This window comes from Larus michahellis, chromosome Z, assembly GCF_964199755.1.
Source record: "Larus michahellis chromosome Z, bLarMic1.1, whole genome shotgun sequence".
NCBI lineage: Eukaryota > Metazoa > Chordata > Aves > Charadriiformes > Laridae > Larus > Larus michahellis.
Genome location: NC_133930.1, coordinates 83383399 through 83401447, shown reverse-complemented (window position 1 = coordinate 83401447; position 18049 = coordinate 83383399). Strand labels below are relative to the sequence as shown.

The 18049-nt window shown below is 38.0% G+C and overlaps 1 protein-coding gene across 50 annotated transcripts in view; it reads left to right on the top strand.

Annotated features, from left to right (window-relative positions):
* MEF2C (myocyte enhancer factor 2C) overlaps positions 1-18049 on the top strand; it is a 139169-nt gene that overhangs the window by 98490 nt on the left and 22630 nt on the right. For 23 of the 50 annotated variants that reach the window (XM_074570746.1, XM_074570744.1, XM_074570751.1 and 20 more), the window contains 3 exons: positions 4631-4768; positions 11471-11657; positions 12808-12855. In XM_074570746.1, coding sequence (XP_074426847.1) covers positions 4631-4768; positions 11471-11657; positions 12808-12855 — 373 coding nt within the window. Of the gene's footprint in view, positions 1-4425; positions 4570-4630; positions 4769-11470; positions 11658-12807; positions 12856-18049 lie in introns of all 50 variants that reach the window. The other 27 variants (XM_074570740.1, XM_074570737.1, XM_074570736.1 and 24 more) reach the window with 2 other exon arrangements.

Genomic DNA, 18049 nt, shown 5'->3' with positions numbered 1-18049 from the left:
TGATAAATTTTGCATGAAATGAAAGTAAATAGTTGTTTATACTTCATTTAACAGCAGCCAGTATGTCACTAAGTCAGCACTTCTCCTCTGAGATTTATAGAGCAGGATTTAGCCTAAATTGCTGGCATACGAGATTTCAGCCAAAGGTTGTTTTCCTTTAACCATTTTGTTTTTCAAATGCCTTGGCTGATTTTAGGTTATTGGAGTCCAATATAATTACTTGTTTAATTGCTTGGAAGAAGTAGAGCTTCCGTAGTTCAAAAATGGCTTATTTTCTTTAAAAATAACTGAAATCTGGCTTGGGGTTCTCTAGAATGCAATGCACTACACAATTGTGTAATTTTATCCTCTTAAATATTCCCTGAATAGTCATTAAATCTTTGGAAACTAGCTAATCTCTAGGAGGATGCGATAGGTCTGGCTATTTTCCAGGGTTTGCAAGAGGCTACGACAGCTTAACATGGTAAGAAAAATGGTTTCTAAATCACTGCAAGACTGGGTGAAAGACTCTAGCCTGCTGAAGCCCCATTGGTCTTCTTAATAACTCCAGTCTTCTCCAATGTCCAGAATCAGCTTCTGCTTCGAGAGGTGACACAGGGCAGAGGAGAAGAGGAAAAGTTAACACGAAGTCCAGAGAGCTTGTGAATAAGGGTGGATCAGTTAGATATTGGTCAGTGCTACTTTTAGTTCTGCTGTACCAACAGGTGTTGGATGCGTTGAAGCACAATAAAGGTATTAAATACCTAAAATTAGGTATTAAATACCTAAAAGGTATGATGCAGAGGAAAGTAAAAAATGGCAATAAATAGGAAAAAATGTAGTCTGCATGTTGAAGGAGCCAGAGATAATGCTAAGATGCTCAGGATCCCCAGGGCGGGAAGGTTGGAACTAGATGATCTTTAAGGTCCTTTCCAATCCGAACCATTCTGTGATTCTGTGATTTGTCCTGAATACCACTCAGTACCTTAGTACAGAGGATAAGGATGTCCCTTTCAGCCTGCTCTCCTCTCCAGAGGAGAACTCTGTGTGTGTGTTGTGTGTGAGTGTTGCTGTGCAGTCTATCAGTCTATTCTTCTGTCTTTTCCCTTTAACTTCTTCATTTTTTATCCAATGCCGAGCAAATCTGGTGCAAAGGGAGGGGTCTCACAGACAATGAAATTCCAACAAGTTTCATGAAAATTATATGTTCTTGTGCAGAGAAAGAGAACCAGAAATTACTCTCAGAAAGACCCCCAGCTGAAGGCAGCATTGCAGCATGAGTCCTTACACACAGAAGGAACAAAGAATATGGATAAGGGGGCAAGAGAAGCCCCAGGAGACCCAGTCACCGGAAGGCTTCTCTGGATATTGCACTTTACCCCAAAATGCAATTCACAGGGAACCAGGCATTAGTTCCAGCACTCAGAAAGCTCGGAGCTCTGCCTCTCACTGCAGCACACGTGTGGAAATTTGTATTGCCTAACCTTTCCCCAACTCACTGAAGCATGTTCTTTTTTTCTTTTTTTTGAAGGGTAGGGAGGAGGGAGAGTGGGAGGAAAGAAGTGCACTGCATTAGTGATCTTGTTTAGCCGTGTCAGACAAGATACCAGGCAAACACACCGGACTGATGGGTTTTTCAAAGGAAAGGTTTGTCTCTACTCTTTAGGGCTAAAGTTAATTTTGGGTAGAATACCAGCATTTTTTTACTAAATTTCCGGTGAAAACACCGACTGCTGTGGCAGCAACCTGCTTTATAAGGATATGAAAATAAAAATAAATATTTATGAAAATAAAAACATCGCTATTTTGGGAGGAAATCTGGTCTCTTTTTGGACACTGCTGCAAGACATTCATTGGGTTACGTTGTTTGTCTTCCCCTGCTCATCTGAAAGAAGGCAGTGCATTCCTGAACCTCTGTAAACCACAGAAGTGACTGTTTCACATGAGCGCTAAGCAGACAATCGCAGAACTTTAGGGCACTGAGTGTGCTGAGGACAAGGGGCATCTTCTTTTACCCAGATACAACCTTGTGAATGCAGCAGACAGGGATTTGGGAGTGATGGAAAAGGAAAAGATTCAAAGAGGCTGCAAAACATTCCCCATCTTGTCTTTTCATATTGATCTTCGTCTGGTAGGATAAGTTGTGCAGCTCCCTTCCCTCACCTTTGTCCATTCAATTGCAGCTGTGTTGACCTCTGGGAAAAAAAGATGTCATTGCCGTTTGTAAAGAGAGGAGCTGGACTGTCGTCTCAAAGCTTGGAGTTGAGGGTGCCATCCAGTCCAGCTCATGTCAGCATCATTCCTCAGAGAGTCCATCCGTGACTCCAGTGACCTCAAGAAAAGGTCCCAAGAGTGCTGTTCTGGATTTCATGTCTGGACAGCTTGACCCAATAGGTTGTGAAAACAGAATATTTTGTGTATTCAGAAAACACCTGTTTTGTACTTATATGAAGAGAAGAATGTTAGTTGACATTAGTTATTCAAATGTAAAAGAGAAATTTCACTTCTCGTATATCATATTTTATCTATTAAATCTATCAAACAACAGCTGATTGCAAAAGCCCTCTTTATAATTGGCTTGTTTCAAGCCAGTAGCAGCAGAAATTGTACATGACTATGTCAGTTCTGCTAGTTAACATTTAAAAGATAAAGGAGACATAAGAGGGAGCGGAGAAGAAGTGTCCAGAATCACTGAGGTTGTTTTAGCTTCTTAAGGTTTTATTCAAATGGATTTATAATTGAATGTCAGTTGTAGCTCACGGGATTAGATGTGAAATCTATACAGATACAAAGTCTGAAAAGAGAGATCTACATTGAGCCAGCCTTCCACAGTTGCCAGTATCTGTTTCAGAGATCCACATCATGAGTTTGGAAGGCTCAGATCTCTTAGAGCAGATCACCATCACTTTGCTGACTTGCTGAAAATGTGATGTTCAAGGGTTGTGTCTTCACAAAGAGAAGAGCTTTATAGCTTTTGCAGAAGTACGAGAGCTCTGTTCCTAACTCTCAGGTTAAATGCAGAAAATGAAGTCTGATTTTTAATAAATAAATACAATAGTACAGAAGCAAGGTATGACTTTATAATACTTGAGGGATTTAATGGTGTTGCCATAAATGAAATAATTAGGAAATGTACTTTTCCAATAGGAACAAAAAGTTCATATGAGAGGCAGCCATTCTGAGAAGACAAAAAGAAACCAGTTGAAGCATCCCACACTAATACACAGCACAAGCATAGCCACTTATTAACACAAGAGTGCTATGTGATCTATATGTTGTAACTGAGGTTGCTTAGCCAGGTTTCAACTCAGAATTAACTGCAAGCTGTCTAATAAAGTAGTAACACCAAATGGACTCTTTGAAGAGTTTTTGACTGAGAAATTCTTAGCGCTAAATTTGAGAAATCTTACAAATATTTACTTTGTGTACTATTGCTTGTAGTTGGGGTGTCCACAAAGACTTGCTTCCATATTCTTTTACCTTAATTAATCCAATGACTGTTCTTTGGTGATCTGTTAAGGGAGATAAGTTAAAACCTATTTGAGGCCAGACAACCATTCTGAATAGTTAGCTACTGATTTCATTCTGGTTTTATGTTTTTTCATCTCCGTTATTTATCTTGGTGATGACGATCATGGTTGTGAGGGTTGACTTGAGCTGATGAACCTGAAATTCATCTGTTTTGACTTTTCACTAAGCATTTGTTTTAGCAGTGCTTTTTCTTGTACATTAAGCTTCAGCACTATGCATTTGTAGCACTGTAACTGGAGTCAATAAAAAGTAAACACCATGACTAGAAGCTCTCAATCGGTATTTCACGGCCACATTAGCAACTCTGTCCTCCCCCTTGCCCTATCAAAAGCACATACTTAAGAATGTCAGGGCATTGGTAATATCATCCCTTACATCCACTTCCAAGGAAGAATTCAATTTAGGTACTACTCCTTCTTCTGTGAAGAACATTAATTCCTAAATTTGTTGCAGAGTTTAGTTGTTTTGTTTTTTTCATGTCTTCCTCCTGTATCTTTCTTTAGAGAAAAGGAAAACACTGGGGTATTGCACTGTAAACAGTATGCATCCGTTGCTTTTAACGTTCATTCATTTCAAATGTATAAGTATGTTAAAATAAATTGCTTTCTGGGTTGGTATCTTAACCTGTTGATGCTGTTGGATATGGTGGGAGGGGGTGTACCAGTACAGGCACTTTGCCACACCACCAGCTTCATTCTTTGTTGACTCGTTCCAGTTTCAGAAGAAAAAGGTCTGTATGGTCCTCTCTTGCTACTCATAATTGGAGACCTACAGCATCGATGTGGTGGATCTCTTTCTTTCCCTAAAGTATAATGTAAAACCTTCCACTGCTGGGCAGTTTCTGTTACTGTAACACTGCTGAGTCTTTCTTGCAGCGTGTGTCAAGTATTGAACTTTCCAAATTATGTATTTCAGACGTTGAGAAAGAAAGGACTTAATGGCTGTGACAGTCCAGACCCCGATGCAGACGATTCAGTAGGTCACAGCCCTGAGTCTGAGGACAAGTACAGAAAAATTAATGAAGATATTGATCTAATGATCAGCAGGCAAAGATTATGTGTAAGTACTCTGAGCTCCCTTTCATTTTTTTTACTTTCTGATATTTCTCTGAACCTGGCAGGCATTGAACAAGAAAGAAAACAAAGGTTGTGAAAGCCCCGATCCTGACTCCTCTTACGCTCTCACCCCACGCACTGAAGAAAAATACAAAAAAATTAATGAAGAATTTGATAATATGATCAAGAGCCATAAAATACCTGTAAGTACCAAAGGTTAGATGGCTGTCTGCTGATAACTGCTGCAGTAACAAACCATAACCCTTTCAGTTCTGGCTTCTTAACGAAAACATTTCAGCTGGAAACAGGCTTTAATAGCCCAATATATAATTAAACACTGTGGTCAGAAAATTTCACATGACATATTTTTCTTCCAAGTCTCTACCTCTGACACACAGACAAAGATTACGATAGGTGAAACCTACAGAAGGAAGTGAAATATACATATATACATTATATTCACTTGATTTACAGAACTGTTTTACCACACCACTTGCCCAAATTATATCTAAAAAATAACGATGGAAATCTTTCTTTGTGGACAGGCTAACAAACCCACAGAATACTTTCTGTGGTGATATAGAAAAAACGATGTAGAACTGAAATTCCTTTATATATAGTAATCAGTGCGTTCTGTGCGTGTGACTTCAGTTCTCGAGTCTCTCTGCTAAACTCAGTTGCAGCACTGAAGGGTTACAGCTACTTGCTCACTGCAGAGAAACAGACTGCATGAGAGCCTAATGGTAGGATTCAGACATGTTTGTGTGTTGGGGTGATTTTACAGCTTTATCAGAGAATTTGCTTTGACCTCGTCAGCATTTCTTTAATGCTTTAACATGAGCTAAATTTTGTTTTAACCAAGTCAAAATTTCTAACCACCAGTCATATGCCTTGCCAGATATCTAAGAGAAATAACTCTGCATGTGCTATTTTGTTTGCACAAGACATACAAGGGGAGAATACTTTGTTATTGTGTTTAATATTACATTTATAAAGCTGACAAAAAGAACGTGGAGGTTTGGAGGTTATATATGGCCCTTCTTCCGAAGTGTGTGGAAAAGAAGTAGCAAATCAAAGATTTGCAGAGGTCCAAAGAAGAGTCTGAATTTGCATAGTAACTGCTTGCTTCTGGAAGAGATCATTTGGATGTGTTCATTCCTCATTCCCACGTGTCGGTTGTATGGTTAGCTGTCAAAAAAGATGTCTGCATACCCAGAATGAGCAAAGTCTTTTCTGTAGTGCTAGTCAATTGTGCATACAAAATCTGATACCTAAGTGGAAGATCCCTCTTAAGGATGCTCACGTTCTGTCTGGTGCAGTGTAAGTGTTCTTTCCATTAATCCTCAGAAGAAATGTTTTCACTCGAATTCATTAAAATTTGAAGTTGTTCTCACATCACGACAAACGTATTTTTGCAAAAAAAAATTTAAATAATAAAGATTTTCCCAGAGACCAGAATTACACCAAATATGATCAATTAGTATTTGGAATGGCTGATTAAGGATGCCCAACACCTATATAAAATATCAGGGAGACATACATTTATATGCCATCTTTTTTTACCTCCCTTTTTATTTGCTTCTTTTGCATAGCTATTTTTCTCAGAAAAAAACAATCTCTAAAGCTGTCACCATGAATTTGGTTTCTCTGGATGGAACTCAGTTTGACAAACGATGACTGCAACATTTAGGGTGACTGTTGTAAGCTGGAATCCTTAACCCTTTTTCACATGAAACTCTTAGCAGTTGCATTCCTTTCGTCTTTCAAGGATGAACTTTGGCTTGTTCAAATCAAAGTGCTGGAATTTTCAATCAGATAGCATTTAACCCACCTACATTTCTACCTTAAAAATTGTGTTTGGGGTGGTCCTTCAGGTACTCTGTTTCTGTCACACTACCTGTTTTTGTTCCAACAAAGCAGCACATGTTATAACCATTTGAAATCTCAAGACATGAAAAAACACCCTGGAAAAAAACTCATTTCTGTGGTAGTGAGTTCTACCGCTTTCTTTACCTCCACAAGCATTTGGGAAAATCGTCTTTTCTATAAAACTAGGAAAGTTCTAGGAATTAGAAACAACACAGTAGATCTAAATATGGTACATCCCTTTTGCCCTCCCAAACATTAATGGACTTTTCGTCTGGTTGCTTTCATTGAATCTAACCTTTTGACGTTAAATATAGTCCTACTTCAGCTATTAACTTGGTGATTAACTTGGTTTCCTGAGCTGTATTTTGGGTATAACGTAACTTCCTACCTTGTGGGGATGTTACAATGTACAACATATTATCTTTTCATGAAATTACTTCAGACATGCTTCAGAGATACAGAACTGCAAATGTTAGTGTTTCTTTTAATTGAAGAGAGGATATCCCTCCTTTGAATACTGCAGATGCAGAGCTCAAGGTCTGTGTGCTCCATCAAGCTGCTTACCACAAAAGGAGGAATCAGTAGGTGTTCTCCCCTAATGCAATTGGAGCTCCTTCTCTTGGCATAAGCTGAGATGTAATGGGCAAGACGGAGCTCAAAGCTAGTACATAATGGAAATTTGTAAATATAATATATATATACACAAAATACTATATTATATACAATAATATCTTTAACTGTACAAAACAGTGTAACTTCAAGGAAGTCAGGTAGATTATATTCACTTACTTGTGATCATCAAAGTTAGCCAAGAATGTTGGGGGGAAGAAAGCAAAACTGCACAAAAAGTCACCAAGTCACTAAATTGCTACTTACAAAATATATAAAACAATGCAAAGCCAGTGCCTCATCTTGTAACAGAATAAAGCTGCTGCCAAAAGAAAACAAAACTGGCTTTTGCTCCTAACAGCTAAGGCCAATAATGTTTCCTCAGATAATTTTCTGGGGATAAGTATTTATATTGTTCTAAAACATCTGATAATAATTAGGCATTTATTTGTAGTTTTCATAGGAGTGATGAAAGCAGAGGAGACAGAAATAGTCCACTAGAAGGGAGCTATAAGTATCTCTGTCTCTAAATAAATGAAGGCCTGGTTGAACATGGGAAGGATAAAAACAATATTTAACACAGAATGTTTGGTCTATTAATTTCCAAGGGTTTTGAGTCCCCAACACTTCGCTTTGCACAACATACCACAGCTTGCAGAGCGCACATCTAACACAGAGCGTGCTGTACACTGGTGGTTTCCTCTCAGGTGAACCATCCGCCCTCTTTGGCAGTTCTGTCCAAAGGAGAAAAGACAGAGGGAAAAAAAAAAAAAAAAAAAAAAGGACAAAATGTGGCAAGCTGCATAGACATTAGAGTAAGGCTAGTCTATGTTAGTAAATTAGCAAATGGCAAAGAATGTACTGAGGCAGCGGGAGGTGCTTATCTCTGCCCTGAATTGTTTGAACAGTCCCTGGCACGCTTTTGGCACTGGCCAAATAACGCTCTCCCAGAAAATTTCTTAGTTCTGTTTGGTAGTTAGCCCAGGCCAGGAACAATTTCCAATTGTCAGTTAATACATAGTCGTGATGGTTTTGAGGTTGAGAAAGTTTAATAGTATGGACAGGGACTACCCTGTGACCTCAGATGGCCTCATCTCCTAGGCAAGTTTAATTTACTAATATAGATATTACACAAGTGCATCATAAGCTTTAGTGTCCATCAGGCGTAGCTGGAATAGATATGCCCCGTGACTTACCACCAAGAATGAGTAGGGAATTTGCAGTAGGTTGCAGTTCTTGGTGAAGGACAGATACGACTGTAATGAAGTTTGGGCAACCAGAGCAAAACTGTAGCTAGAGACTTACTGTTTAATACTGCTGGTTACCCAGACAAACTTCTCTCTCTAACCTTTGACTACCGAGAAGAAGAAATAAAAACTACTGTATTCCAGATACAATGTGTATTGTGCTGCAAAGTAGAGTAAACTGACTTTGCCCTAATAAAATTGTCTACAAAGTACTCTGTAAACAGATGTAAATATATCCAGACAGTAGGTAAAATGTTGAAAATGAAACCATTACTACACAAATGAAGAAAATTATTTGCTTAACTAGTTTAAAAACATGTTTTTAAAATGAAAAAATTAAGGCCAAGTGACTGTTTCATCAATGTTTGTACCTTTTGGTGATGACTAGTGAGACTGCCAGCTGCAAGAGCAATGAAGATTGCAGCTCTTTTGTACTGTACTAATGTAGAATAAGAATACTGCAGCCCTTGAAGGGTTTGGTTTGTACAAGGAAGAAATACAGAGCATAATGATGAAAGAGAAGAGCCTGTTGAGGATTGGCAAGACCTTCCAATTTATGTTTGTACCTGTGTTTTCGTTTAGATAGCTCATCAGATGTTGGGATTAGAATAAGTTTAGAAAATAGAATCAATATTGGTGCCACTGGCTGTCTACCCAGGCTCAGAGGGCAGATTTCACAGATCTCATGACAGAGGTGAAGAAGCCACTGTGCAAAGTGCTCCCCAGTGGGTGACACTCAATCTGACATGGGCTGGCACCCAAGCAGGCAGGATCATGTGCTTGAAGCCACCAGGCAGACAGATCTCCATCACAGCCCTGAACCTTGCAATAACAAGAGACTCCATTCATGGAGGCTTGTTCATGTCTCACATCAGGCTGGAGGTGGAGCTAAGACATCTATCCTCATGTGAATTCACTGGCTAAATCCTTTTGGTAAGTTGGAAACCAGCAGCAGCAGCTGGCTTTGAGCTCCAGGAGCAGCCGTGAACTTACCTAGGTTCTTACATGACTTACACAGGATTTGGGAACCTCTTGGGTCCCACTGTGGCCAGTGAAGAGAATGTCTTATTTCAAAACATACCTTCAGGCTGATAAAACATTTCAGGTTATGCTATGTGAACCTATTTCCAAGGAGCCTAGACCTCAGTCATAACATATACCGGTACTCCTTGTGCTACGAACTTTGTAAATTTTCCTTTGAATGACAAGCCACACATGCAGCTAGTGAGCTGGACTTCAACTGTAAAAACATCTGCAGGCAAAGAAAGGTTGCTCCTGAAAGAAATAAAGAACATACTTCACCAAATACATTTTTCATCACATAATCATTTATTCTCTTTTTTCTATTTGTGAGACACAAACATTAGTATGTGTCAGGATCCCTGCACAGAGCTAGCAGCACATGTAGTTTTGCTCCTTACCCACTGAACACTGAACCACTGAACACGTCTCCGCCCCTTCCCACCTGTGCTTAAACCAATCAATCAGCCCTATGGAAAATACGGTCCTTGGGGTGCACTTCAGCTTCTCAGCAAAGGGAAGCAAGTCCCATCCTGCAGCCCCAGTTGGGCAGCAATGCCAGCAGGTCTGTCCGCTCAAGTGTCCTACCTGATCTCGGCCATTACACTGCAGCCATCTCTCACAAACCCAAGCCACAGGCTACGTAGGAGGTTTCAGAGCTAAATTAACAACTTGAAATAAGTCCCGAGGCATTTGTGTAATGTATCCTTCACATCATACCCTGAACTAAAATCTCACTGTATGTTTCAGTGGTTAAGCAAAATGATTCCTCTATATTTAGAGCAAAATTATGTCTGCCCCTGGAAAGGGGAGAAGACACAAAAAAGTAAAAAATCTTAAGGGATAGCCGTAATTTGATGGCCAGCGCTGTAATATGCAGGGCACAGTCAACAGCTCTGGCCAGCCAGAGAAGAGACGTGTGGGTGGCACAAGGTCAGGGTGCCTCTGCTGCCTGACACAGCAGATTATGTGTCCGGCTTTCAACATACTCCCTCTAGGTCCTTGAAGACTTACCAGTACTATCAGCTGCCAAGAACAAAATTAAAATCTGTGATTTCCTCCCTCTGAAGATGTTACAAGGCTGGTTTAAAGTATGTTTGATGGGTTTAGAAGCTTATAAGATTTTTAAATGGCAAATTAAGGGGTGCTTCGTTTGCATTCAGGTATTTGAATATTTAAAATGCTGTCAGGTAATTCTGAAAAAACTTTTCTTTCCATTCACAAAGGCAAGAAATTAATTATTTTAAAACCAAGTAAATTAAATATGGAGTTCTAATGTATTTGAATGCCACCAAAGTAATAAATTTTAGAGAAATTCAGGCAACTGCCACCAAAGAAAACCCCAACTGATAAACCCACCAACCAACAAAGAAAACCTGAGCTGGTCTTTCTGAAATCATAAAGAGAACCAGGTACTGCATCTTCTCACATAACCTGTGTCAGAGTGGTCCATTATTTGGGTCTTTTTTGAGATGGATTCTTGCAAAGAAAAGTGGGTCAGGAGAGGATCCTGCTTTAAAGTATGAAGACAGTATATTGAAAAGGCGTCAAAGACTGGAGTGCATCTAAAGTTCTTGTATTTGCTACCTGTCCCTGAGTAGAACTTTGTTACTTTTAAGTCCCTCCAAGCTAAGAGGGAAACTTTTAAAAGAGTAATTTACTGTGTTGCTGCCTTTAACACGATTTGGGATCATTCTGGTTGCTAAAGCAACCTAAGCTGAAATTAAAGCTTTCCCTTTTGCATTCCACACCTTCTAATTTTTCTCCATGCAATGAAGTCATCATAATCATGTACCTTTGATCTTGTAGTCATCTGTGACACTAGATTAAGATATCAAAAGTGAACAATTACGACTTCACAGAATGAAAGAAAAAGAAAATTAAGCCTCATAAAGCAGGGTTTTGTTTTAAACAGAAAGAAAAGTCAAAAAATCTCTGCAGCTGCATTAAATGAAGATGGAATCATTATTTGAAAAATCATATTTAAAAGCCTTGGTAACTCTTTTGAAACTTTTCTCTTGACTCTTGGGGGAGGGGGCAAGAATAAATATTTTAACCACCAACTACAAAATATTTGAACTAAATATAGAGTAACTGTACTTGAAGGCTGTTGTGTGTCTGTACTATTCTTGTCTTTGTTTCCCTTTTTCGCTTGTACAGGCTGTTCCACCACCAAACTTTGAGATGCCAGTTTCTATCCCAGTGTCCAACCACAACAGTTTGGTATACAGTAACCCAGTCAGCTCGCTGGGAAACCCCAACCTTTTGCCGCTGGCTCATCCGTCTTTGCAAAGAAATAGCATGTCTCCTGGTGTGACACATCGGCCTCCGAGTGCAGGTAACACAGGTAGGCTCTGTTCAATCCCATCCCTTTAAATTGTCTTTTATCAGCTGCTTGTGTGCCTTAGGTCACGTTAAACTGTACTCTGAGAAACAAGAACTCTGTTTTTACCAGTCATAACAGTTTGTCCAAAATTGCTGTGTTGAAAAATCGGAAGAAGAGACAAAGGGGTTTCTATTCCCAATTTAGAAAATAAAAAAAAAAAAGTTCTAGAAAAAGCTGAATATTGACTAAGTTTAAAGGAAATCAATAAAGGATAAAAGGGCGGACAATTTGCTGTTTCATAAAAAGGCAGCCTGCTACTTAATTCATGCAAGAGCTCACTATACCATAAAGCTTAAGGGGGCAAGAAAGAAAATGTAGCCAACACAAACAAGTTGAAGCAAGTAAAATAGGACACTCAAATCATCAGTCTAGAGGCTGAATGTGGAATTTACTATTATTTATGCATTCACAGGTTCCTTGATGGGTAATTGTTAGTTGAGCTCCATATTTAAGTGCCTTGTATAGCAAGAGGCTGTGCTTTGCTCTGGTGATGATGAGGGCTCACCTCTGAATAGGATAAATGGGGATTAACTTCATTCAGTCTGGCTGGCTGGAGCAACATCAAGATCCTTAAGTATACCGGGTTCAAAGAGCCATTTGAGGTCCCCAAGTGCAAAGAGAAGTTTTAAAAATCCTTAGAGTGAATGTCAATGAGAGGCTGAGGAAATTAAAAGTAAAAGCTATGTAAATATATGTTATAGCCTCTGAGTTACATTCTGGTGCGGGAACTTTCAGTCTTTTCCTCCCAATTCTATGTGGAAGCCTTTGCTTTTCTGACTAACGCTGAACTAAATATAGTTTTCAAATGAAGGACTACTATACATAACTTTCAAATATAATTTATTTTTCATATGCTGTGGAAATATGAAAACAAAATAATGAAATGTTGCATACTACATATTTTGTTTGTCCTTGAAAGGCAAGTATCTTGTACGGGTAACATTAAGCATTACCATTTTATGACTATGGGTCTGATCTGATGCCTGTTGAAGTCAGAGGAAAACAGTGGTGGGTACTGGAGCTGGCCGTTTGAAGTTAGAGAAAATGTTTTGAATGTTTGCCTGTTGTAATTTATCGTGCTCATTTGTAGTATTTCATTTCAACCCCCTAGGTGGCCTGATGGGTGGGGACCTCACAACCGGTGCAGGCACCAGTGCAGGTAAAGAGAAAAGAGTTTATATTTATTTTTCTACATGAACAAAGGACTTCCTTCAAAGGCTAAGTCCTAAAATAGCTCCATCCTGGAGGTGGGATGTTAAAAAGTGATCAGCATTGGTTTATTTCAGCCAGCTGCGGGGTGGGGAGTTGATATTTGTGCTTCTCTTATTAGTAGGAAGAGGCTTGTTTGCAGACACGTCAAAAATCTTGCACCTCAACAAATTCCACAGATACAAATGTCCGTTTTCCTTCACAGTAGCCTTTCCGTAAAAACTTCTGGGTCCATTGCATCGCCCTGTTCAGTCAAAACTCCTACAGAGGCCAGCATCAGAAACCCTGATGCTTTTCAAGTCACAGGGAATTTTTCCATTGACACAGTGGAACAAAGTGGAATTGGGGTTTCATTTTATGAATATAAGCTTGGGTAAAGATTTCGATATTGAGTCTTTCTTTAGACTTGAATCTACTGACCACAGATTTGATTTCAAGCCCCTGCTTTAGGACCATTGCTAGTCAGCAAAATCTGTTAGCATTTACTTAAATAATCAGTAATTAACTTAAGCTTAGTTTTATGTATTTACTTAAGTGCTTTGGTACACAACAGGGAAAGGATTTTCAAAATACCCACGCAGAGAAAAAGATTAGCCCCTTCAGTCCTGCTCCCATAGAACTAATGAGAACTGTACTTGCTAAGGTCTGTGTTATCAAAGCAATGTTGTCAGAGTAGTCCCCTTTGCTCAGTAAACTCAGTGGTTTGTTAGCAATGTCAGCAATGTTGCATTATTACAAATACGGATTACAAAAGACAATGGCAAGATTACTGTTTCAGTTTGAGAAGTAAACACATATGTTCGAAGAAAATAACTGAGTGGTAAAACATGGAGCACGTCCAATTTCACTGGGTGAACTGCTCTCAGAAAGAACTATATGGAAAAATAGTTGGAAGATCCATTTTGTGCATACAAACCAAGTCTGATATATATGCTGATTCTGATGTTGTCTCATAAAATAACTTACAAAGAAATTCTGGATATGGTGTTCTTTTCTTTCTTGGCTCTTCTCAGGCTGCGATAGACCACCCCCTTTTATCTTCACACATAGATGAGTCACAGATGTTTGTGTGATGCATTTGTAGTAAAATTGAAACTGCACAGCATTGTATCAGAAAGGCACTTTAAACACACGCTGAAGCTTTGAGGGGTCATTTTGTATTAATTTAGGCGTAGGGAAGGCAGACCATGGGAACTTAGCTATTAGTCTCCTTTGTTCTCAAAAAAAGAAAGCATGATAGAAAATTACAGTTTTGTTAATTATCTTTTGTTAGCCTGCGAAACACTGCTAAAGAAAGATTCATTCTGGCGATGTTCGCGTTTCTTCTTACTTTAACCTCATACACAGCAGAAACTTCAGGAACGGCAGCAGAGGGACTCGAGTAGGAAATTGATTGCCCTATTAAGGGGCTCCCTCTTCTGGCTTATTAAGAAATATCATTGCCTCTAACTGGTTTCCCTGGTCCTTTAAAAAGACGGTGGAAAGCAGTTAGTAAAGAAAGCAATGTTTTCTTTTAAAAGGCATGCGTACTAAAATAAAAGTTCCTCTATCCGTGCATTTGGCTTAGCAATACTTGAGCTTAATAAAATCTGTATATCAATATGCTAGTTGAAAATTTGTATTCTTTCTAAATACTTTTTTTTTCCCCCTTGGAAATATATTAAAAGCATATATAAGCATAGGAAGAGGAATAGCTTGATTATTTACTCACATATTAAGAATTTGTATTTGCTGGGCGCAGTGTTATGCATTAAGCTCTCAAGCGATGTAACTTTGGAGTAGGCAATTGATTTGAGGGGCATATATATGAGGGGCATTGCTAGGAATGCATCATAAATATTTAATCGTATGAATAGTCTTTGTTCTTTATCTGGCAATAAGAGCTTTAAACACCATTAAAGAAGTGTTTTCTAAATCTCTTAAATGCAGAGCAGTAGGAAGAATTTGATACAGGGCTCAAGGAAGATGAAAAGGTCACTCTAAGGTTGAATCCTCTGTCTTAGTTGCATCATTCCACAATGGCACTATTTTGGACGGTCCTTTTTCTTTAGGGTGCAGAAGAATAAACATCAAAAGTTCTCTTTGTTCATCATTCCTCACAAGAAACAGAGACCTCTGTGTTTTTTTTCTATTTGGCATCTTAGAAGCTGGTAGCATGATCATGTGGTTTAATCTGTTGGGGTTCATATTTCTGGCCAAATTAGAACATTATGAATTTGCATTTTTCTGCAGTGTCCAAAAATAGCATATATTCAAAATAACATACTCCAAGAAGAAGAAGAGTCTAAAAAGCTTAATTTCTGCTATTGTAAAATGAAACTACTTTGGCTTGCTAACACCAGGCCTCAGTTTCTGCACTAATTTAACAAATTACATTATAAAAAATTACATTATAACTGCAATATCAGAAATGGAAAAAGATTAGTTAAGCCTGTGTTTTGAGAAGTATGTTATTTTGTTGGTTCGGATTATTTCAAGTAATAACCCTGAAATCATCCACAATTTACCTTGGGAGTCAACCCAAGACATAAATAGAACTTAAAAAAGCTGACTATTTCTTTATTACCCTACACAACTAAATACCGTTGGTGATATTTTTAAGTTAAACCAAGGTTATCTCAGGTTTGTTAAAGTAAATTTGTTCGTAGACAAACACTGATTGAATAGTTTCTATCATGTGATACGAACAACTGCCAACAAAATCGGAGTAAATTTCACATTTAGTATCGCTGCTAACTTATAAATACTGCAATGTCTTTGGCACTATTCTCTCAAACCAGAGGGTTCTAATTGAAAGAAAGAACAAGAAGTTTTTAGACCCAAATTGGTATGCTCTAAAACCATTCTAGCTAATATGAAGACTAAGTGACATGTTACCTATTTATATAATAGACTATGTGAAGTTCTTTTAATTTTTAGGGACCATAGTCATTAACAAAATGACTTAACAGTAACTTGACCACAAATAAATAATATCTACCAAGTTTTAGTACTGTAAATTATCTGAACTCAAGTTTTATTCAGTGCCTCAATATTTATGTTGAAAGCCTGATAAAAGATTAAAATTTCAAAAATATTTCAATAGTTTTAGAATCAAAATGCAACAGTATTGGGGGACATCTTCCTTTGCTACTGTACTTTAAACTTTTCATTTTCAAACTGAGTTATATTTTTAGATTGAGTTATATTTTTCATTTTTTATATGATTTTCAGATTATGACATTTTGTATTTTATAATTAAGTTTTCTTTTGAATGGAATGGGCCCATCTAAATCAACAGAATTTCTTTACATTTTAAACCACTATAATTAAAAAACTGAAGGAAAAATTCAATCTCAAGTTTTAAATCCAGGATGGATATAATAAAAAATATACTTGCTTTAATTGTTTATTCATTTCTGTAATTTTTTTATTTCACTATTTGATTTTTGTACTGTATCCATCTTAACATTAATATTGAACTAAAAGAGCAGGGTATTCAAAAGTATGTGGGACTCTATAAATGCTGTCAGAGGGGCTGAGTGCTTGATCTCTTTCAATCAAGCCTCGTCAAACTGCCTTTAAATCTGTTTTTTAAAATCACTGGAAACTGAAAAGATCAGTAGTGCATTTTGAAAATTTCATCCATGTCATTTTAATAAGTGAATCCCATATTTACCTATAAATCAGCAGCTAGTCATTTTCTTCTGGAAATTAACCACAAGCTAACAGTTGCCTTCTCATCTTCTGAGGGATGAGGTCCTGGATCTGCCAGCCAATATCATAATTTGCTAGTGCTTTCCTGATCCTTTTTCTTTTCTTGGTCATGTAGTGACTGTGGGTGAATGTATTATATATTATGCTAGTATTTCAAGCCACATGGGAATATATGAAATAGTGTGTGTGTGGGGGGGTAATTTATAAACCCTGAGGGTTGAGGCAATCTGGATTGTATCTTCTCAAAAAAGAGTGATTTACTAAAAAGAAGCAATCTGCCCAAATAAGCCTACAAGCAGTACCAAAAATAAGCAAGGATTTCAAATGCACCTAGTTACAGTAGTGTCTTTTGAAACCATACATATAAATAAGCAAACTAATACTAAAAATTAAAAATAAAATATCAGAAGGTTACATAAATATTATCCACTGTTCCCTGAAATCATGCTTGGCATAGTCAAGAGAAGATAATTCTTAGGCTACGAGTGTGGAATATGCTAAATAAACAAGTGAGCTTAGAACAACGATTCCCAAACCACAGTTTATGGGCAACCTGTTAGGACTGGGTTTGCCAGGGAGAAGATGATAAGTCATTGCCCTTCCCTTATTACTCGATGAGTGCAGTCACCCACAGACCTCTGATCCAAAGATTGGGCAAGATGCGGTACAAAAGTATAGTAAACAATAGTTCCTGTCCAAGGAAGTTTACAGTCCAAAAGAAAGAACACGCAATCATTCATAACAGAGTTTGTGATGCAATAGTGCCAAATCCAAACAATAAGGAATCATAAATTGGCAGGTTGGCTTAAAACCATGGAGGGGGATAAGAAATGAAAAACACAACAGCTCTCCTTTTTTTTTTCTCTTTTTTCCACTCATGTTATGCCATTAAGTGCTCCTTTTCCAAACTTTCCTCTATATAAGGAGCATATATACTTTTCAGTGTTTTAAGTGGTAAAGCAGGAAGAGCACTAGAACTTGCTTGACAGCTCTAATACATAGCATGAAGGAAATAGTCTATCAAACAGTACCTGAATTTCATATCTGTCTAGGCAGTCAATGCAGGCCTTCTCAAAATTAGGTCCTATTTCTGCCTAAGCAACTGCTCTGTTTTATACAGCTTATGCAGACACTGTTCATACAGGTAAAAATCACATCAGTGAAACTTTAAGAATAAATTTGAAAGGACAGATGCTGCTGTCCATGTAAAAATGAAAAAAATCTTGTAACGGCTATCACGCGAAGCTTGGATGCGTGTAGTTTCAGCTAACTCCTGTGGCCTCTTACCACTGAAGAGATACACGTAAGTATATGCTGAGTAGACCTCAATGAAAATCTGTGAAAATTTGGCCTTTATTAGGTTTCTATCAGTTGTGTTAGTGTTGACTTAGTAATTTATTTAGTTATTCTCTGTCTCATCGTCTCTCTAATCAGCAGTGTCTCAATAT